Here is a 20,744-nt window from a genome sequence, read left to right on the forward strand (position 1 = left end):
TAACATAAATGCACACAAAAATGGTAGAAGAGATGGAAGAGATTGAGAATGATGACTGGTTCGCGTACCTGTTCTCATGGATACCCACAAGGTTGGCTAACACGTTCAAAATGTTATTGGCCATTCTAATACTAATACTATTTGCCTTCTGCATTTTAAGAATTGCAATAAATGGCTGCAAAAAAGCTGCCAAAGAGGGAATAGGAATGAAAATAGTAATAAATATGGATGCTCACGTGCATAAGGATACTAAGGCAACCGTACCACCCATATCCCAGGCAGGTGCAACAAGAGATGGGCACGATCTAAGCTGAAGGTGGCAAAAATAAACAAACTGACAATGAAACAACACATGAGCATGCATTAGATACAAAGCAAATGTGCGTTCAACATCGAGAACACATACACAAGGTAATATATGCATTTATACATGAAAAATATTAACATGGCACCCATAAGAAATGAAGAATACTAACATAAGTGATGTCTTTTCTGAATGCAACATGAACAACAGATGAACATAGCTGACTAACATAGAAATGTAGAAGAAATGGGCAGCAATATTTTCAAAATGGAAGCCACAACACTCTTCTAAGTAAATAAAAGTCCTTAAGACTTCATGAGAATTAAAAATGCTGAAATAACAAAATAAAGATCTGTGCAGAAGCCAAGGTTACCATGAAAAAGGGAGGCTGTGAAGGTTGCAGCAGAAGCATGAGATAACAATTCCCAGGACACGAGCCATATATTCCTAGATTCATTAAAAAAACAACCAGCCTTTGTAAGCCAGGTGCAGGACAATTATAAACCCAAAGAGACTATGGGGAATAGCTCAAGTGTGTCCCCAGTCAAAAGAGGAGCCATAACATTCACATTAATATTAGCTAAAATCCCAATGAACGCAGGGTAAATAATTCCAAACACAGTCTCATCACATGTGACCCATAATTAAGGAACATTGTTGGTTCATTAGCAACAAACACAGATAGGACACCTGCCTCACTCCTCATGCATATTCCCAGACACAAGGTGCCACACAAGGTCGAATATAAAAAGAAATCACCTTGGCTCATGGCCTAGGAATAAGGGGTGGTATTTTCTTTAATTGAAGGGAAAGCAGTTCATGGACCTCTCTCCCCCTACTCCTGTCTGGCTCGTTGCTCGACAACCTGTCAGTTGCCCAAGGTTGGTCAGTAGAAAGCCCAACAATCAAAACCCAAATGCTAGGCCACCAAGTAGGTATTATGACAACCGATAGTTTATTGTAGAGATGATGTCTTTCACTATTAATTTAGAGGTGGTCTCAGGAGGAGCCATCATATTGTTGTTATCCAATCAGATGTTTAACCGCTATAGAATGTATATGTAGTCAATATCCAATCCCTGTAACCCATAGGTTTTGGTAGTTAAGATTACTGTATGATGTCAGTTATGACAAATAGTGAGTATAAAAAATGTTGTTTTTTACAAGCATGCTGAGAGCGATAACATTGCATGCTTGTTTGCGGCCCCTGCTTTGTTAATAAAGCCGAGTTTTGCCTTGCACTTTACCGATTTTCGTCATTGTGTCTGGTTTGATCTTGCTCAAGAACCCCTGTGTAATTTTGGCACTTTCCAGGCCGTCTTAACAGATGGTTTCAGAGGTGATGGTTCGCTAGAGTCCTCAGATTGTCGAGGGCTCCCTGCCGTGGCCCGAAGACTACAGAGGTGTCCTGTGGAGAGCAGTATTATGTGCAATAGAGAGAGGTCGACAGGAGCCCCCTTGGAGAAAGATCCTGTCCGGTCCCCGCAGGAGGCCTCATAGGCAGCTGGCAGCTCAGCAGATCCACAGATGTAAGTAGTATGACATACGCCTGGCATAAATGGGGAAGGGGATTGTTCTGTATATTGGGGGATTGTGATGAGATAAAGAGATAAGAGATCAAGAGATATCTTTTGACAAGGGTCGGGAAAGATCACGTAGTACACCTTGTTACGGGGTAATGATAAGAGAATGATAAGCTCACCAGGAGTTTAGAAGACAGCCATAGTGTATTTATTTGTGTAGTACTTGCTGGCGCCAGACTTGTGTTGTAAGGCAGTTTAGGTTTTGTAAACAGTAAACTTTTGTGTATATTATTGCATATTGCGGAGGAGGTGAAGTTGTGGTGTGGACCGAGGAGTATGGTCTGGTGTGGGAGCAGGGAGGTGGGGATGCTCAGGGTGTGAGTGACTGGTGTGGTGTGCTCGGAAGGTTTGGAGGGAACAGTAAGGTGGGGCTGTTCTGAACGTGAGTGGCACTTGTGGTGCCGCTCTGAAATATTGGGTTACGCAGGAGGATTGGTTTTGAGTAAGAGAAGTATTGTTGGGGAAAGGGGTGAAAGGGAGGTAAAAGAGTGAGCGAGAATTGAAATATAAGCAATCCCTGTAACCCGTAGGTTTTGTTAGTTAAGATTACCGTATGATGTCAGCTATGACAAATAGTGAGTATAAAAACTGTTGTTTTTGATAAGCACGCTGAGAACCACAACATTGTATGCTTGTATGATGTACCAGCTTTATTTGGAAGTTAATAAAGCTGGGTTTCGCCTTGCACTTTGTCAATTTTCGTCATTGAGTCTTGTTTGATCTGGCTCCAGAATTTTGGTACTCCAGAACCTCTGCGTAATTTTGTCTTAACTTGCCCATATTGTAGCTTGTTTACATTTAGTGTTTATATAAATTCTAGAATGGATCTGCCCCAGGTTGAGAAAGGCTTTGGAATGTTTGCTTTTGAAGGAGAAGGAGAGGGAGTCTGGAAAGACTGGAAGGGCATGGGGTTGCTGTAACGAATTTACATGAATTGAGAAATAAATATTTAATCTTTGACGTGCACGTTGTACCTGTATTTCCGTGCCCAAACTTAATAATTCTCCTATAGGATGAGGAATTTCACAAGCCCCGCAATGAATGATATAGGGAAGGATGGAACTTCTCCATGCTGGTCACCCTAGAGGATGAGGATTCCCCCTAGATCCAGAATTAATTAGAAAAGTAGCTGGTACAGAAAAGAATTGAACTTCTCCATACTGTCACTCCCAAGCAAACAATCCATCTTTGTCTATTGGTGCCAATACTGTTCTTCATCTAGCATACCCTTCCCACAACCTTGCTCTAAGGCACCCCAACACCTTCCAGCTTTCAATGCATTCATCACCTTATTCAGATATGTTATCTCTCTAGAAAACCCCACATGCACAAATAAATGAATATACATAAATAAGAATTAAGTCCTTTTCTAATTTGAATTGTGCAGAAAAAGTCTAAAGTCTAGTCAGGCAAGTTTAGGACTAGAGTTTAAACATTTGATGTATATTTTCATTCAACATACAGGAGATGTGTGTGTGTGTCTATAATGATATGTCTGTCCTGTGAATTGGGAGATTATTTAGTTATTGACATTAGTCCATTCTATTCCGTGACTGGAATAGTGAGAAAGGCAAATTATACAATAGCAGATAAACTATAAATATATGTTTTTAAATGTTAAAATATTGCAGAACAATGTCAAAAAATATTGTGTCATATGTCACATTTCCAAAATATGCAACGTTAACTACATTGTCTTGGCATTCAGCATCCAATTATGCTTTTTGGCTTTAGTCGATATATACGCTAGAACAGCGTTACAGTATATGGAGGATCAGAGATTGCTATTGTCCATCGCGTGATTCTTACCTACTGTTGCAGCTTCACCAGGAGCTCCCTTGTCACCTAACAAAACAAACATAATCAGATCAGTCGATTGATGTCATTGGAATAATAGTGTTAGGTAACATTGGACATATGGGCCAAAGATAGTGAGCCAGGGTATCCAGCATAGCTTAAGAAGATCACAACTTTATTTGCATCAACTATTTGTTAAAGTGAACACGAGGCTCTGGTGCTTTGTAATGCCACTTGGTGGTGGGACTGAGAGGAATTACCTTCCATGCCACAGATCAGAAATGCAGCATGGAAGGGCATTACACTCTCTGCGCTGTGCTGCTGATTAGGGAACATAGAACCAAGAAGAAAACCATTTCAGACCAATACATATTTGCAAAACGTCTATTGCGCTTTCTGCACAGAACATTCTGTGAGCTGCACTCTGATTGGTTCACACATTAAGATGTCTGACATTGGACTGCTAATCCTGATGTCAGGGGGAACACCAATAACGTTTGTTCTCGACTCTGCAGCACTGTGGGTGTGGGGTTCTATGTTGTAAAATCCCCGGAATAATTCCCCAGACTGAAAAAGAAGCAGTAATAATGAAGAGTTGAAATAACACATTTTATATAGAAATAAATATAAACGGTTCTACGTGTTTACATCGAAGAGAAATGACTTTGTGATAATTTACTTTGATGAAATTTCTTTTTGTCATTCAGTTTTAATTATATATATAATGGGTTCTCCTCTTATGGCCAGACCCACCTCCCACGCACCATCTGCCCTTTCCACCCCCTTATATTCCTTAGCCTCAAACATACATATTTAAATTGCCTCAAAATGAAGTAAGCACAATATAAACAGTAAAAATAAAGAAGTGTAAAATGAAGAAAATAATAAGAAAATGTATTTTACATTTTATTTCTTAAAAAGCAAATTCTGCGAAAATATAAGTAGTAGTTTTCATGTGTTTTTGATTTCTTATTCATTTAGCAATAGCAAGGGAATCCCCGATAATCCATCCCCAGCTAAACCCATCACCTGTTTGTTTGCACTTACCCTTTCAAGCATTGAAGATATTTGTTTAAATTTTGATTTTGATGTATTTGTATCACGTACTTACGAAATTAATCATATCTAGGTGCAGATTGAACTGGTATCAGACCCAGAGTCACAAAAGACCGTCTACACAGGTCAACCACAAGAAAAACGACTAACTGAGCTACTTAAATCCATTTTTGTGTGTCACACTTATTCTTTTTACTTGAAGAGGTGTGTTTTCAGCGCCTTCCGAAACTGAGATTGCGAATCAAGGGCCCTGATCTTCAGAGGAAGCATATTCCATATCGTTGGGCTATACACTCCAAATCCACCTCTGAACACGTACTTCGACAAAGGAATTTCCAACTGAATTTCCAACTGCAATTTGTCGCTAGATCGCAATTGACAGGTTGGGTGATGCTGCCTGATTTTCTTACATAGGTAGAGTGGAGCCAGGTTATGTATACACTTATAAATTAAGCACAGGATTTTAAAATATGTGCCATCCTTAACAGTCAACCAATGCAAAGATCGACAAAGACTTGAGGTTGGAGAGGACTTTCTAACTCCAAAGATCAGCCTAACAGCTGCTTTTTGTGCTTTCTGGCAGATGGTGCATTTGCATGAGTGGAATACTTGACTGCAGTCCGTTACCACAGTCTAAACAGGAGTTCACCATAGCACCAACCATAGCACCCACCACCATCGAGCGGTCCTCCACTGTAATAAATGGTAAAACCTGTCACAGGAGCTACAGGTGCCACAAACGAACTGTGTCGTAGCGCTCACCTGTGTTGCACACTTGAGATTTTCCTGCCAGACACACCCCAAGTTTTTATTTTTCGGGGCAAACAGTAAGTATGCGCCCAAGTAGTTTGTTGGATCTGGGCAGCTACTCAACTTGAGGAGGTGTTTTGGGCCAAACAGTGCCTACTTCTTTTTCGCTGGTGTTCAACAGAAGCTGTTTGGCAGACATCCATGCCCTAACCTCCACCAGGCATTGTTCGACCATCTGAAAAGTCTCTTTCACTTTCCTCAATTTGATGAACACCTGAGTGTCGTCCGCATAGGGGTGAAAGTTGTCCTTGTGCGTTCTAAGCAAGTCCATCAGGGGACACATATATAAATTAAACAGGAGAGTGATGAGCCCTGAGGGACTCCACACTCCTGTGGGAGAGGGCTTGAATGAATTCACCCAGTTTCACCTGTTGATGCCTCTCTGAAACGAAGGAGGCAAACCACTTGCTGGCTTGGTCCGAAATGTTTCCAATTTCTCTGAGCCTTCCAAGTAATATACAGTGATCCACCTTATCGTGTTAGAACTGATATAATATTGTTTCGTCCTCATTCTATATGTTGGCCTATGCCCAGTCGCTTCGTGAGGAAATTCGTATTGCAAGGTCGTGAACTTAAGTAAATCAAGCCTCCATTTTAGGTTAAAGACGCCATTTTAGTTATTCGTGCAAAGTCACCCTGTAGTCTAAAATGGCTGTCTCGTGTGCTCTTCTTCTTGCTTTAACCTCTCCAACCTCTGTAGGGGAGTTAATGTCCAACCTGCCTTCAGGCTACATGTTAGGGTCATGTAGACCTTGTCCTTCGTTGACCTCGGGATCAGGGGATTACTTGAATCGGCGATGTTAACCTACAAGTATACAAGAACAATAACGCTATCCAAATACGACATGCGAAACATTTGTTTGATCTGTATTAAAGCAATGTGTAAAGAGTGTCACGTTAAACTAAAGAATAATAGTGTGTGTTAGTAAATATGTTGAAAAGTAAACCGCATGCACGAGATATGTAAATTAGGAAACGAACCTGGTGCGACCCTAGCCCAGTACATAATTAACTTGCAGGAGGCTGGACATCATTATAACAAACTGTATAAATACGCTGATTTCCAGCTAGCAAATCCTGCTCACTGCTCACATTGAACCCTGCTGGTGTCTCTGTGATGTATTGACAGCTGAATAGCTATTTGTGTACTTTGTTCGATACTGTTCAGTTTTGTAATAAAGATTCTGGGAATCTTTACACGCCCGTGTTGGTGTATTTTCCTTTGCATGGTGTAAAAGTCTTAGTATTGTATTTTTCTGATTCCACAGATGGCGCCCGAATATGGACCTTCAAGATCGACTTCGTCTCGTTGAAGGTTGGCTCGGCTATAGGACCGGGATCGAACGGTACCAACAGTAACGGCCACTCTGGACGAGAAGCGAATTCCTCGACAAAACTGCACGATCCGAACCCTGAACGGTGAGCTGTAGCCCGAGATGATGTCTTGATGAGGGTCCATATATCGAGGTGCGTAAATTTGCCGAAAATCACCAGACACGTGGGTCCTTAGCATTGTCCTTAGTAACCCGATCGGGCCTCCCAGTCCTTTGGTCAGGTGAATCGTGTCCCGATTCTTAATTTAACCCTGACAATTTGAATTTGGCGCATTGTACTCGCGAGCACAATTACTTGACCAGGTAACACCAGAACTTTGATATGCCTGCGTTAGGGCATTATTCCGCAGCAACAGATCTTTGGAAGATAGCCGTCCCGCACCACAGGAGGGGTCACCGGCATGTACTATGTACTGTAGGAAAGGCTTTGGTAGTATAGCATTTAATGAAATTTGGCACAGACAGACCAGACATAATTCTAATCTTCGGTGGCCAACCAATGGTAGTTTTGAAATCCCTCGTATAGAATATTTAGAGTCTGTATTAGTAAAGAAAAAGGCTAGACCTGCAGCATTTGACGCATTGCATAGTTGGAAAACAGAAGCTTTGCAGCAACAAAAGAGTAGAGAGAAACATATGCGTAGACATATGACAAGTGTCGAAAAGGCATGGTTATATGATCAAAATAAACAATTGGAGTCAGTTAGGAACACGGACAGGGCGTTTCAATTAGGCATTCAGAAAATCTGCCCTTCAAAATATTTTCATACGTCAGATGAATTGATTAATAAACTTTTGCATGAACGAAGGCCCGGTGCCTCCGCGCCACCTCCGTACGTCCCTCCACCTGGTGCTTTGCCCCTTCCCGTTGTTATTCGCCCTCCTATAGTTGCTCCGGTCCTCCCTGCTGTTCTTCCTGTTCTTCCAGCCGTCGCTCCTTTGCCTGCCCCCTTGCCTCCACCTGTTGATATTCAGAATGCGCCTACTCTTCCTCTTCCAAGTGATTCTGCATCGCTTGTAGTAGACCAGGGAGCGAGACCAAGGGTTGTGACTCGTAATACTGTGTCCCCAGACAAAAAGAATGAATTGATTGCTTGGGCTAAACATTGTATGGAGAAGGGTGAACAAGCTGATGTTTTTTCCACACTCGAAAATTTAAAAGGTATTCCTGAGAAAAATGTTTTTATTAAAGGATTAGGGACTCATTTGAGTATAATGTGGAATAGATTAAATGATGTAGATTTCCCACAAGGGTCACGGGATTTGAACGCCTTAGCGTTGTCCAGAGATACTGCGGAGATGGTGTATGAGCATGTTGAGAGGATTTTTGAGTAAAGGAAGGAGTTGGAAGGGTTACAGAATGAGGAAGAAGATGGTGGTAGTTTAGGTATTATGTACTTACAGAAACGGTTTTCTCCTCACCGTGGATTAAAAGGTGAGGAAGCGCGAATTTGTACAAAGGATGCGATAAAATGGATTTCGTATATGTCGATAACTCCAGATGAAGTATATGAAACATACAGTCAGTATACGTTAGAAATGCAAAAGAAGGTGATACAGGTGATGGTAGAGTACCTACAGAATGAGTGTGTAAAAAGAAAGATTTGTTGTCCCGCAGAATTGTTGAGTGTTTATAAGACAGCCTTTTCGATTGATACTTCTTCGACTGCCTTAGCGCTTGATTTGGCTCTGTTGCTTAGTAAGCGTTCGGAGCTGCCTACTTCTCAGTTGACTATGAGAGAGGTCCCTCCGACATTTGTCCCGAAAGTTGAGATTGCGACTGATGCTGGATGAGGAACACTTGCGGTGGACATTCCTGCACATTACGTATCCCAGTTTGTTCACGTCCCGTTTTCAAGCTGGAAGTGAACACCATAAAGCAATCTATTCCCAATTTAAGAAAGAATCCGACCGGGTTCTATAAAGAAATAGAGTCGGTCTTACAGTCGTCGGTATTCACCTTATGTGATATTGATTTATTATTTCCCGTACTACTGCCAGTCGATTTGTGGAAACAGATTAGGACTATAGATGATATACCTAGGTTGGGAGATACATGGAATAACATGGTTAGGTTAGAGAGAAAGACCAGCTGGCGAACGACCGCCTCAAGTGATATTAACCTTGCCTGATAGGATTATTGTAAAACTGAAAACTATAGTTCCTGAAAAAAGAATAATTTGGGACAAGCTTACGGCCTGTGTCCAAGGAAAATCTGAGGGTGCTACCGATTTCTTCAATAGGTTTGAGCAGGTATTTTCAGATTTCAGTGGACAAGACTTAGGCACAGAGTCAGGGAAAAAGCTGTTTGTCGACAAATTTGTACGTAGATTGCTGCCTGACATTCAGTTACAGATTATGGGCCTCATTAGGACCCAGGCGGTAAGGGGTTTACGGCGGCGTAAACAGCGCCGACCCTTACCGCCTGATTCCGAGGTCCCTTAGCGCCATGGAGGATTTAACACCTGCTTTTAGCAGGTGTTAAAATCCATGGCGCTAAGGGACCTTGTTTTTAATTACGCCACTGTAATTTACGGTGGCGTAATTAACGCCTTCCCCACTCCCATTATGCCCTATGGGGCAAAAATGGGAATGGGGAAGGGTAAATGGGGATTGGGGACTTACCGCCCCGCCAACCTCGGAATGGGGCGGTAAGACTGCCAACCACCATGGCGTAAACGTAGTTTACGCCATGGTGGTAAAGGTACGACCCAGGCGGTAACTTACCGCCTGGGTCGTAATGAGGCCCTATGTCTTCCGAAAGCGCTTGACAGGCGAAGTCTCAATCAGAAGTACTGCATATGGCTCAGTACTATGAAAATCGTGTAAATAATGAAAAGGAAAAACTTGAGAAAAAAAGGGTGACCTGAAAACAAAGGTCTTATTACAACAGATTGTTAGAAGCCCTAGAGAGGGTAATCAATTTAGAGGTCAGTACTTTCCACAGGGAAGTACGCCCCTGGCTCCGGTAACCATTAATCATTGTGCCTATTGTCGACAGGAAGGCCACTGGCGCGCACAATGTCCAACCTTGCAGCAAAGGTCATTTGGGAACATGGGTAGATGATCCAGAGGTCGCCCAGGCGCAGGGGGCCCTGGCAGAGGTCAGTTGGCACCAGAATCACAGCAACCTCCTCCACAAGATAAGCAAGTTTCGAATGTGGATAACAGAAACATTTTTGATCACCCTTCTGCCGCGTACCTCTCTGAAGAGCTTCCTTTTGATAATATTCTGTTTCGCTAGGATTGCCCGAAGCAGGATTTGGAACCGACGCCTATTCCCGTTCATCAGAAAGGCCCCTACGTTGAGATGGCGGTGGGAAATAGGAAGCATCTATTTTTAGTAAATACGGGAGCACAGAAATGTTCCATTGATCATTCACGGGTTCCAAATATTCCCCTGTCAGGGCAGTCCACCGTTTCCGTAGGGTTTTCAGGCACACCTGTAGTTTGTCCGGTCTCTTTGCCGGTACCGATAACACTGGGTCCCTTCACGGAACAGTGTCCATTTCTACTTACCACAAACTGTGGGGAGAACTTGCTGGGGCTAGATTTGTTGAAGGCATTGCATGCAGTAATACATTGTTCTCCGGACGGAGTTCAGTTAACAATTTCACCTCAGCAATCACTCGCCTCTTAGTTTTTGACTCGACCTTTACCGCCAGAATTCAGTAATGTTCCAGAATGCTTATGGGCAATTGATGATAATGATGTGGGCATTCTTCAAAATGAACCTGTTAAAATTATTTTGAAACATGGAGTAAAATTGCCTCGCATCCCGCAATATAAGATCTCAGTTGAAGGCAAGCAGGCTTTGAAATGTATAGTTTCAGTATTCCTATACACAAGGATAGCAGGTATTTGTACGCGTTTACCCTAGGTGGACGCTCGTTCACATTCACTCGTGCACCACAAGGGTACACTTAGTGTCCAAGTATTTATAGTAGGGCATTGAAAGAGCAGCTCGATACTCTCGAGTTGCCTACTACTTTCACATTACTACAGTATGTAGATGATCTCCTCTTGGCTGCTGATTCTGAGAGGGCCTGTAAAGAAGGCACCGTGTTGTTGCTTTGTCATCTAGCGAAACATGGCCACAAAGCTTCACTTAAAAAATTCCAATATTGTTGTCAGGAGGTCGCCTATTTAGGCTATCTCCTGTCAAAGGAGGGAAGACGGTTGACACCTGAACGAATAAAGACTATTTCTGGCATGTCTGTCCCAAATACGCAGAAGGAAGTTAGAGCCCTGATAGGTATGGCTTCTTACTGTAGATTGTGAATCCCTAACTTTTCGTTAACGATTAAACCAATGCTGGCTTTGACAAAGAAGGGCATTTCTTTGCCATTGCCATGGACTTTGGAACACCAGACAGCATTTGATTTGCTCAAATCCGTGCTGTGTTCAGCGCCGGTTTTAGGAACTCCGAATTATGACAAGGCCTTTGGGTTGTATGTGCATGAACGTGATGGATGTGCTTTGGCTGTGTTAACGCAGGAACATGGAGGGAAGAATAGGCCATGCGGCTATTTGTCATCCGCCCTTGATCCTGTTGCATGCGCTTTGCCGAGATGTTTGAGAGCTGTTGCTGCTGCTGCTGCGTCTGTAAAACAGAGTGAGGGAATGGTCTTAGGTCATGCGTTAACCCTAATGGTACCTCACTCTGTAGATATTTTATTGAATAGAACTCAAACGCAACTCCTCACTTCCGCACGATTGACAAGATATGAACTAATCTTGTTTGCCCCCCACATTCAAATTCAGAGGTGTTGTGTATTAAATCCGGCTGAACTTTTACCTGTCCCGCAAGATACTGTTGATGGTGACGAAATGTCACACGATTGCCTTTATGTGACAGAACAAGAGACCAAAGGCAGAATCGATCTGAAAGACACGCCTTTGAATAGCCCACAAGGAGAGCTATTTTGTGATGGCTCGTGTTTTAAACTTCCGAACGGTACATCCACGGCTGCTTATGCCATCACTACTTTAAGCACGATTGTGGAAACCAAAAGAATTATGCATAATTCCGTGCAGGCCGCAGAAATTATAGCGTTAACTCGAGCTCGTGAACTTTCTGAAGGGCTTACAGTAAATATATATACCGATAGTCAGTATGCCTTTGGGGTGGTTCACAACTTCGGTAGACTTTGGAAAGAACGAGGTTTCTTGACCTCGCACGGCACGAAAATTCAGCATGGCACTTTAATAGTGCGATTATTTTCAGCACTCGCACTCCCTGTTCAGTTAGCTATTATAAAATGTGCAGCACATCAGAAGGTTACAGATGATGTAGGAAAAGGGAATGCTTTTGCTGATCAGATAGCTAAACAAACTGCCACTGATTTCAGTTCAGAAATGTATGCTGTAAGAGAAACTGTAAATATTTGCACCTTGGGTGAAAGTATCAATTCTTTAAAAGACATTCAAGCAGATGCTACCATAGAGGAAACTAAGAGATGGATCGAGGATGCGAGGAGACTGGATGATGATGGGTGTTGGGTGGACAATATTGAAGGAAAATGGTTACTCCCTGACGCCTACATTCCAATGATGGTTATTATGGCTCATGGTCCGACACATGTTTGTGTGCGTAAATTGATTAAAATGCTACACCGTGTATGGGCCAATGATAAGATTTTCAAAACTGCGGAGCGCTTTGTCCAAGGGTGCATGGTCTGCTTGCAGCACAATATAGGAAAAGGTACCTCGACTCCTAGAGGAAGTTTCGCTCCACCTTCTGTTCCGTTTGAGGTTATTCACTTTGATTTTATTGAAATGGAACGTTGTAACAATCTTAAATATGTGTTGGTTGTCATTTGTGCCTTTAGTAAGTGGGTTGAGGCCTTCCCGGTTAGAGCTGCAACGGCCATAACCACGGCAAAAACTCGGTTGAAAGAGTTTTTTCCTAGGTTCGGGCTGCCGAGAGTCATCTGGTCAGATAATGGACCACACTTTATCGCTACTGTAATCCTACAAATTTGCAAAGGATTACAGATTGATAAACGGTTTCATTCGGCCAGACACGCCCAAAGTGCCGGATTAGTGGAAAGGCATAACGGCATTATAAAGAACAAGCTCGCTAAAACGTGCGCTGGCACCAAGCTAAAATGGCCGGATGCCTTACCGATTGTGTTGCTATCGATGAGAACAACCCCTCAAACTAAGACTGGGCTCTCTCCCTTTGAGGTGGTAATGGGGAGACCTGCTAATATTTGGGGTTTGCCAAAAAGCAGTTTGTTGCGGGATATAGAAAATGTGCTTCTTTCAGATTACTGTAACCAGTTGACTAAAAATCTGTTTTCAATTTATCACCAGGTACGAGAGGCATTACCTGTACGGTACGAGGGTCCGGGTCACAGTCTATGACCTTGGGACTAGATACTCACAAAGGTTTTTGAGAGGTCGTCTTGCCTTGCACCTCAGTGGAGGGGTCCCTACCAAGTCCTGCTAGTCACTCAAACTGCTGTGCGGATAGCAGGTCCTAAGAACTGGATCCATGTGACGCACACCAAACGGATCCCGCAGCCCGTGCCATACGATACAGAAGACACAGAATCCCTTCCCACTGCTGTAACTCACGTGCCTGAAACAGCAACAACCGACAAGGGAGTATCAGAGACCGTTCCAGAATTTGCAAGGCCAGACAAAACGGCCATCTTGTCTCCGCACTCTCCAACAGTAGAACTTCCGGATCTGATCCCATTTCCGTTCACTCGCCACCTCCAGGAGGAAGTGACGACACTTGTTCTCACCAGAAACTGTGAAATATAATTTGCGTCCAAGGAAATAAGACGTACAGCACGGTCTGACTGTGCGATTGAGAAAATCATTTTAGGGCTTGTCTTTTGGCCGGACTGTACGGAAGGATTCTGTTGGCTAAGGGTTGTGGGAAAGACATTGAGAAGACGTGCGACTGGAGTCGCCAGCAAACAACCAATTGGTGTTTTTTCGATTGAAGACTACAATGCCTGCACCCGCTACCGCCCGTGCCAAACCTTTAGATAAATATGTGATAAGCAGAGACAATGATCAAGCATGTAAGGGGACCCTCAAAGTGTATTGTTGCCTTTTGTAATAATAACTGGATTTTTAGTAACTGTTGGTTTTGGGTTATGGTATCTGGAGGAAGCATATCCGTTAGAGGACTTTTTACCTATTGAAAATGTATCTGTTATCCCCACTCCTTCCGTGCAATTGTATACTTTATTGCCTAGAGATTCTTCGCATAGACGGAACTATCAGAATAATACTCTTTTGTTAATTATGAATGCCACTCATGCAATTTTAAATAGAACCAATTGCTGGATCTGTTCACATCTACCACAACATGGGGATAAGGGGCTAGGTTGGTATATTCATCCTTTACCTTTGACAACTGCCTGTTACGCTTCTCTTAGAGCACTATTCTTTGGCCGATGGAATGACAGCATCTCAGGGAACTTTGATGGTATAAATTTGAATAGTTTTGAAAAGCATGTTTTGATGCCCCTGGGATGCTCGCTTTTTGCAAATAGAAGTAAGCCAAACGTTGCTTCTGTTAGGCCCTCTGATAGATTGTCTCGTCCTTTTCAGTCTTTAATCTCTTTCAAAATGGCTCCTGCTGGCAGTCATCTTTTCTTGGATCAATTCAATCTTGTAAAAAAGAAGGAATTAAACATATTGGCCTCCTCCATGGAAGCTTCCATGGATGAAAAGCGACATTTTGGTGGCACAAAATAATTAATAATTGAAAACAATTCTCTAGGTTGATTTAACGCACCCTTGATTGTTTTCCTCAGGAAATTGGACTTCGCTTTAAATAAAGTGTTTTTATATTTTTTGAGGCATGCTTTACTCTATCTGCATTCATTGAGGAGCTGTGTTTCCTCCACTTATTTATACTTAGATATACTTTACAGCTTGGGGAAACACCCCAAAAAAGGTCAAGCACCACTTCAAACTTCCTCTGCTCTCCTCACTTTCATAGAAACCATGCACATCCCAGCCAGGAATCTTTTTCTTTTGAGCTATTATACATTTTGTCTAATGAAATATGAAATTTGGGATATTTTTGCTTTCTTCTTTTTTACCTTAGTTATTTTCATTACATGTTGTTTTTACTTGTTCATTCTCATCATTCTTCCTTTTTCCTGGGTTATATTTTACCTATATTCTTTTTTGGGAAAGATTGGCAGAACACCAAGCCTACCTTCCCAGGCGACCCATTGCTTTGCCCAGTCCACCACATGTAAAGATGTCATGCAGAATGCTGTGCATTAGGCTCCAAAGCTTAGAGCAGCATAGATTTTCCACATACCGTCTGAAGTCAGAGCATTCTGCTTGCCACTACACATAAAACCGTTTTGTCCCAAGTGAACTTGCTATTTTCTTTTTACTGTGATTCGATTTGTAACACATGTATTTTTTTAAACAAGCACTTTGAAGATTTTGCTTTGGGTGCTATGCTCAAATGCGACCCAAATTGCTAACATTTTGCTCCACTGAATGTGAGCCCCAGCTGATTCAGTGTAGATAACTTTACATTTCTTTTTTAATTGTTCTTTTCTTATGCCAATCCTGTCTTTTGCAACAAAATGTTCTAAGTATCAAAGAAACAGAAAGCGGATTTTATAAATCGCCTATTAATTGCAAAACAACATTGACAAGACAAGGTAATTAATTGTACAACATAAAATAGTCCTGATATTTCAACTTGGAGGTCATACACACAGCTACTTCCCTTAGTGAGAGAGGGAAAGTTGAATGTTTGGCAGGGACAATTCCAAAAAATTGAGAGTTAGGAATTCTTTTAATCTTTCTGTATTCTGCAGTGCAACTCCCTTTAAAAAGAGAAAGATAGGACTGACGAATAGAAACTCTTGGATGACATTGAACTGGAGGATTTCCATGTAGGAGCGCCAGGACGCAGTGGCGTCGCTAGGGTGGGGTTAGGGGGGGTCTGGGCCCCTCCTCCGAAATCCTGGGCTACCCTTGTGTCCCCCTACCTGGGCTACTCTCTCTGCAGTGATGCCTGCAGTGTTGCCGAGTGCGCTTAATATAAGCGGCTTTGGACTTGTTTTTCCCCAAAATCGCTTATAAAATGTTGCGGTCATTTGTCGCGGTTTCTGTCCACTTGTTTGATCAAAAGTAACTGTGTGTAATAGGCTTGTTGACAAAGCAGCCAAGCCCATTAGACACGGCCGCAGGGCGTCCTGGAAAGTGCTGCTGGCAGCCCTTAACGACCTGAAATTATTGCAGGTTGTTTAAGAGCTGCCTGCAGCTCAATTAGTCCTTTTTACCCAGTGCCAATTTGAGTGCTCTCTTCTTTTTGCATATGTTTAGGCATTTAGCACTGATGGGACCTTTACATATGAATACCCCGCACAGATTTGTATCTGTCCAAAATGGGTCCCATCAGTGTGAAATGCCCAAACATAAGCAAAAGAAGAGAAATCCCCCTTTAAAGCTGTGATTGACTTGCATAGACAGCAAATGTTCCTAACACAAACAGCAAGCTGGGAGTTTGTCACAAAGGTGATATGTATCCAAACGACATTACCACTCCTTTATTTGTGATTCTCAGAGTATTTAAAGAATAGCAATGGTGTTAAAAAACGATTATTCCAGCTTGCATTATTTTGCATTTTGGGACTTCTAGTTTGCCAGTCAGCATGCGGATACCAAACCCAAAGCAACGTTATAGTGGCTGAATATGTTTCTCTAAGAATTTAAACATTGTAAGTTTGATTTCCTATAAAATGAGTAGTTTCCTGTGGCCATGCGTAAAATCACCCAGTCCTGTTCTTTCCCTTTGGATTCTGGAACTTGTAGTATTCCTAAATTTAAAATGGGTGAGAATTCCAAGCAAAAACAGGACTGGATAGCTTTCTCACGCATGGACATGGGAAACTTTACAGCGCTTTTCTACAAGACCTTATTCTAGGCCTTGAAATCCAAAAGGTAAATATTTGGATCTGATGCCGTTTAGAAGGTATGTCTTCAAGTGCCTAAACTCTAGAATGCTTTAAAATCCCACCCTCACTGTTTACCCAAAGTGGTGGCTCCCGGGAAAATAATGTAATCTCTTCTAATACAGAAGACTTGACTCAGCAGAGCCATTAATAATTTTCTTCCCCTTTTGCTGCAATTCACCAAAGTGGCATGGGCTGTCCAGAATACTGGCCCACAGGAGAATTAGTGAAGCTCTTTTGTATGCCCTGTTATTCTATGTTGTTCAGTCTGGTATAGGATAAAGTCTACAATTTTCACGATTTGGAGTTTTAGGATCAGCAAGAGGTGAGTGTGGGACTAACCTAGGAGCAGGATAAGGGTATTTTGTTGCAAAGTTGATATGTGCACAGCTCTGTGGTATCTAGTTTTATATATTTTGTGAGTTGTCTGGATCAGTGGTTAGTGTGTGTAAATTGTTTCTGTGATTTTGGTGGCTGCCGGAGTGGTGTTTAAGGACTGTGGAGAGTTATGTTGCTGTATCTGTGATGGACACTGTGCTATTTAGGGAAATTTGGTATGGGCACGTGTGTTTAGGAAGGTGTGCATTTCATTGTGTAACCTTTGTTGTTTTGGGGTTGGAGGGACTGTGTGTGTAGACAAGTGTGGTTATTTAAGGTTGGATGTAGAATGATTTCAGGCGGTATTACCAGTTCTTGTTCAACAGGCCAACTAATAACTGAAGAAAACCTTTTTCCATTTGCTAACATCACTTCATCAGTGGTAATTGCTTACATCACTGCAAAACTGCCTTTCAACAGCTTTTATGCCTTGTCATGCCATTATATGTAATGTTAGAAACACTGCTAATATAAGTGTTTCTGAATCATCGGCTGGTGATTGTTGAAATTCAAATTGGGTTTTTGGCGGGTAGCTCGCCCATGACAAGGGTTTCCCGGCCGAGCCCCTGGCTTTCCTGTGGGAAGCAGTGGGCTTGCTGATCTAATCTGCTGTCCTCCTTTCCCCAGCCGTAACTCACGCATTTGCAGGCGTTTTGCTGAGCCTGTTTCTTTCTTCTGGCCCAAAAGGGACACTTCCCTCGAGACATCAGAGTGGCTCCATCTCCGGCAGAAGACTTTGCTTTATAGGATCATATCTTGCCGCTGGTTGACCCCTGTTATAGCGCGCACACTGACACACACTGTGCTCCTATAGTTCACATGCCGCTCTGGATTTTCTCAGTGCTTTTGCTACATTTTCACTATAAAATGTCCACACAAAGACACTGCTGAGAAAGGAACCCTCAGCCCCAATTTCAGTCAGCAAAGAACTTCCAGAAAACCACCCACAGCCAGATGCGAGATGCACAAAAAGGCATCGATCCGTGGACACACTTGTGAACGGCCACCTACAGCAGAGGTGAATGCGACACAATAGGGACACTGTATCATTTCAAGTGCATAAAATGGCAGGTGTCCGTTACCAGCCAATGATAACAGGCAACATTGAAACAAATTGCCCAGGAGTGAACTTAACTGGTGCTCTGTGTGTGCTTTTAGAATAAAAATGGCCCTTTGCATTTCTTAACACAGAAACAGTAAGAACCTCTTGTCCAAGAGAATGGTCTCTTAAATGGGCAATTACTGGTAAATCTCTCCCACTTTAAATGCTCTGCTAGAAGAAAAAAGTTATAAGCAGTCATTAAAGGCTCCCTCCCATTGCCCCAGCAGTGTCTGCTGCTGGGAAGGGGTATTTGCTTTAGGGAGTCAGGTGTAGGGCTTGGCGATATATCGAGTTTTGGAGATATATCGATATATATTTTCAATATCAATATAGGATGAGACAATATCGTTAACATCAAGATATATACGTATATACAACAGAATTGCTTGCTGTATAAATGGACAATGTTTACCTCCCCGGGACACTTTGGACTACTTCGCTTGCATCAATTTGGGAAAAGCATTGCTCTTTTATAGGCGGTCACCCTACTGTTGTCTTTGGCCCCCTCTGTGCCCCCTCCCTAAATTTGATTCCTGGAGAGGCCACTTCCAGGACGCCGGTTGCACACTGGAAAAGGCGTTCCCAGCAAAGGGGAGGGAAGACACCTTTGAACAAAAGAGAGGGAAACGGTAGAGTGTCTGAGATGGGCTAAATGCAATTCAAATGCATTATCCAATGCCAAGTTGACAAAATTGCATTGACAAAAGAACAAAGAACGACAAAAAAGGTAGGCAATAGAGCACTAATGGGTAGAACATAGAGGCAATGTAAAGCTTGGCACCTTAGCCAGCCATGCCAGCTGAAGAAACGTTAGAAGAGCATGTGACCATCAGAGAAAATGGTTTGCACACAGAAAAGTGGGGTGACTGAGTGAACATCTAGGAATGGACTGAGAAGAAATGTAATCTCTAATGAGATGGTAAAAACAGAGCAAATACTCCTTGTGATGGATTTCCATCTGCTAGGGATGTGCACCGTTTTTCTTTCACATTTCTGCAGCTCAAGATAATGGTTTCTACATGAAAGACAGGTCTGCTTATCAGCCTCACTTTCATGAAGCATGCTGTGTCTTTAAAAGTGGTGTTAGTGGTGTCTGCCAGGTTAGGGCTGCCAGCACGTAGCGTGCGTAACTGAATCACTAACACACCTATACGTACTTTGCACTGTGCATCCGGCACACCAGCAGCTGCTAGGAAGCATAGATAGCTAACAGGAAAGTATGCACATCGGAGGAAAAGAACACATCACATGTTCAAATCCGCATGCATGAACTAAAATGCCTACTGCGTTTAGGATAAGTGCCCTAAATGATACAGTTGTCGATTGGCAGCCCTGGTGCTGGCATCGCCTACGTTACTGTCCAGGGAAAGTATATTATTCACTTGCTGGGTAGAGTAAGACTGCGTCCCCTGGAGTGAGGACACCAGCCATCAAGCGCCTAACTGGAAGCAAGGCTCTGCAAGGAACCGTGTGATTTCCTGTCCAAAGAAACAATGCACACAATGAACTTGTGCTCTACCGAAATGGGAGAGGCTGCGATTTACCCAGAATCACTGTGGGCTGCACGAAAACCTGCATATGGTTGTTAATAGTTATGCTGCACCTTGTTTCATATTCATGGTTTTGATGAATAAAAGGGGAAGAAGAAAATCATGTAACCCACGATACTATGCAACAGTATGTGTGAGTCACAGAGTTGATTCCCTAAATACCCCAAGCGGTAACGTGCACACAGGTTCGATCGCTGGGTCTGCGCTTAGAAACCTCTGGGTATTAAGCGCGTTATAAATAACCACTTACAATATATTACACCATACACCCTTGGTGGTCCGAATGCACAAAGGGAGGTCCGAAAGAGGTTCTGACCCCAAAAATAGTTTATAGAATGATGAGTTAAAATGGTGCATTTCATGGCACACTTTCTGTTAAAACTGAGTGAAAAGCAGAGGTCGAAGTGGGCGGGAGCGGTCGGGAGCGGTGCTCCCATGTCTTTTATTTTTAAGTTTCACAAACCTATACTATTATTCTATAAAGAAACCACTCTGGAATGGTTTAGTTTTAAAATAAAAGTGTAGGAAGAAGTTGAAGCTTGCACGTCAGTGCAGTGCACTGCACATTCCCATAAATAGCAGGTGTGTTTGTTTGGGGGTTTGGATGGTGTGTGCGAGGGGGGCAGGGATGGGGTTTGTGGGGAGCGGGGGCAGGCTAGCAGGGAACATACTTCCACTACTTCTTTTCGTACTCTTCGACCACTGGTAAAAAGTCACAGTTTGCAATGCATTTCGTAGATTACACATGCAAATAACCGATAGATGCCAAGCCACCAACAGTGCACAGCAGCATTTTCATAATACCTTTGCCCACAATATGTGCCAGTCTAAAGAACATTTTAATTTTGGCTGTGCCCACACACATGACTGCTGCACC

The 20,744-nt window shown here is 42.7% G+C and overlaps 1 protein-coding gene across 1 annotated transcript in view; it reads right to left on the reverse strand.

The window, feature by feature from the left end:
• LOC138471868 (ficolin-1-like) overlaps window positions 1-20,744 on the reverse strand; it is a 507,702-nt gene that overhangs the window by 305,409 nt on the left and 181,549 nt on the right. The window contains exon 5 of the mRNA XM_069609727.1: window positions 3,697-3,732. Coding sequence (XP_069465828.1) covers window positions 3,697-3,732 — 36 coding nt within the window. The remainder of the gene's footprint in view (window positions 1-3,696; window positions 3,733-20,744) is intronic.

The sequence above is a fragment of the Ambystoma mexicanum genome, chromosome 8 (assembly GCF_040938575.1).
Source record: "Ambystoma mexicanum isolate Mex_15411 chromosome 8, UKY_AmexF1_1, whole genome shotgun sequence".
Taxonomy (NCBI): Eukaryota; Metazoa; Chordata; class Amphibia; order Caudata; family Ambystomatidae; genus Ambystoma; species Ambystoma mexicanum.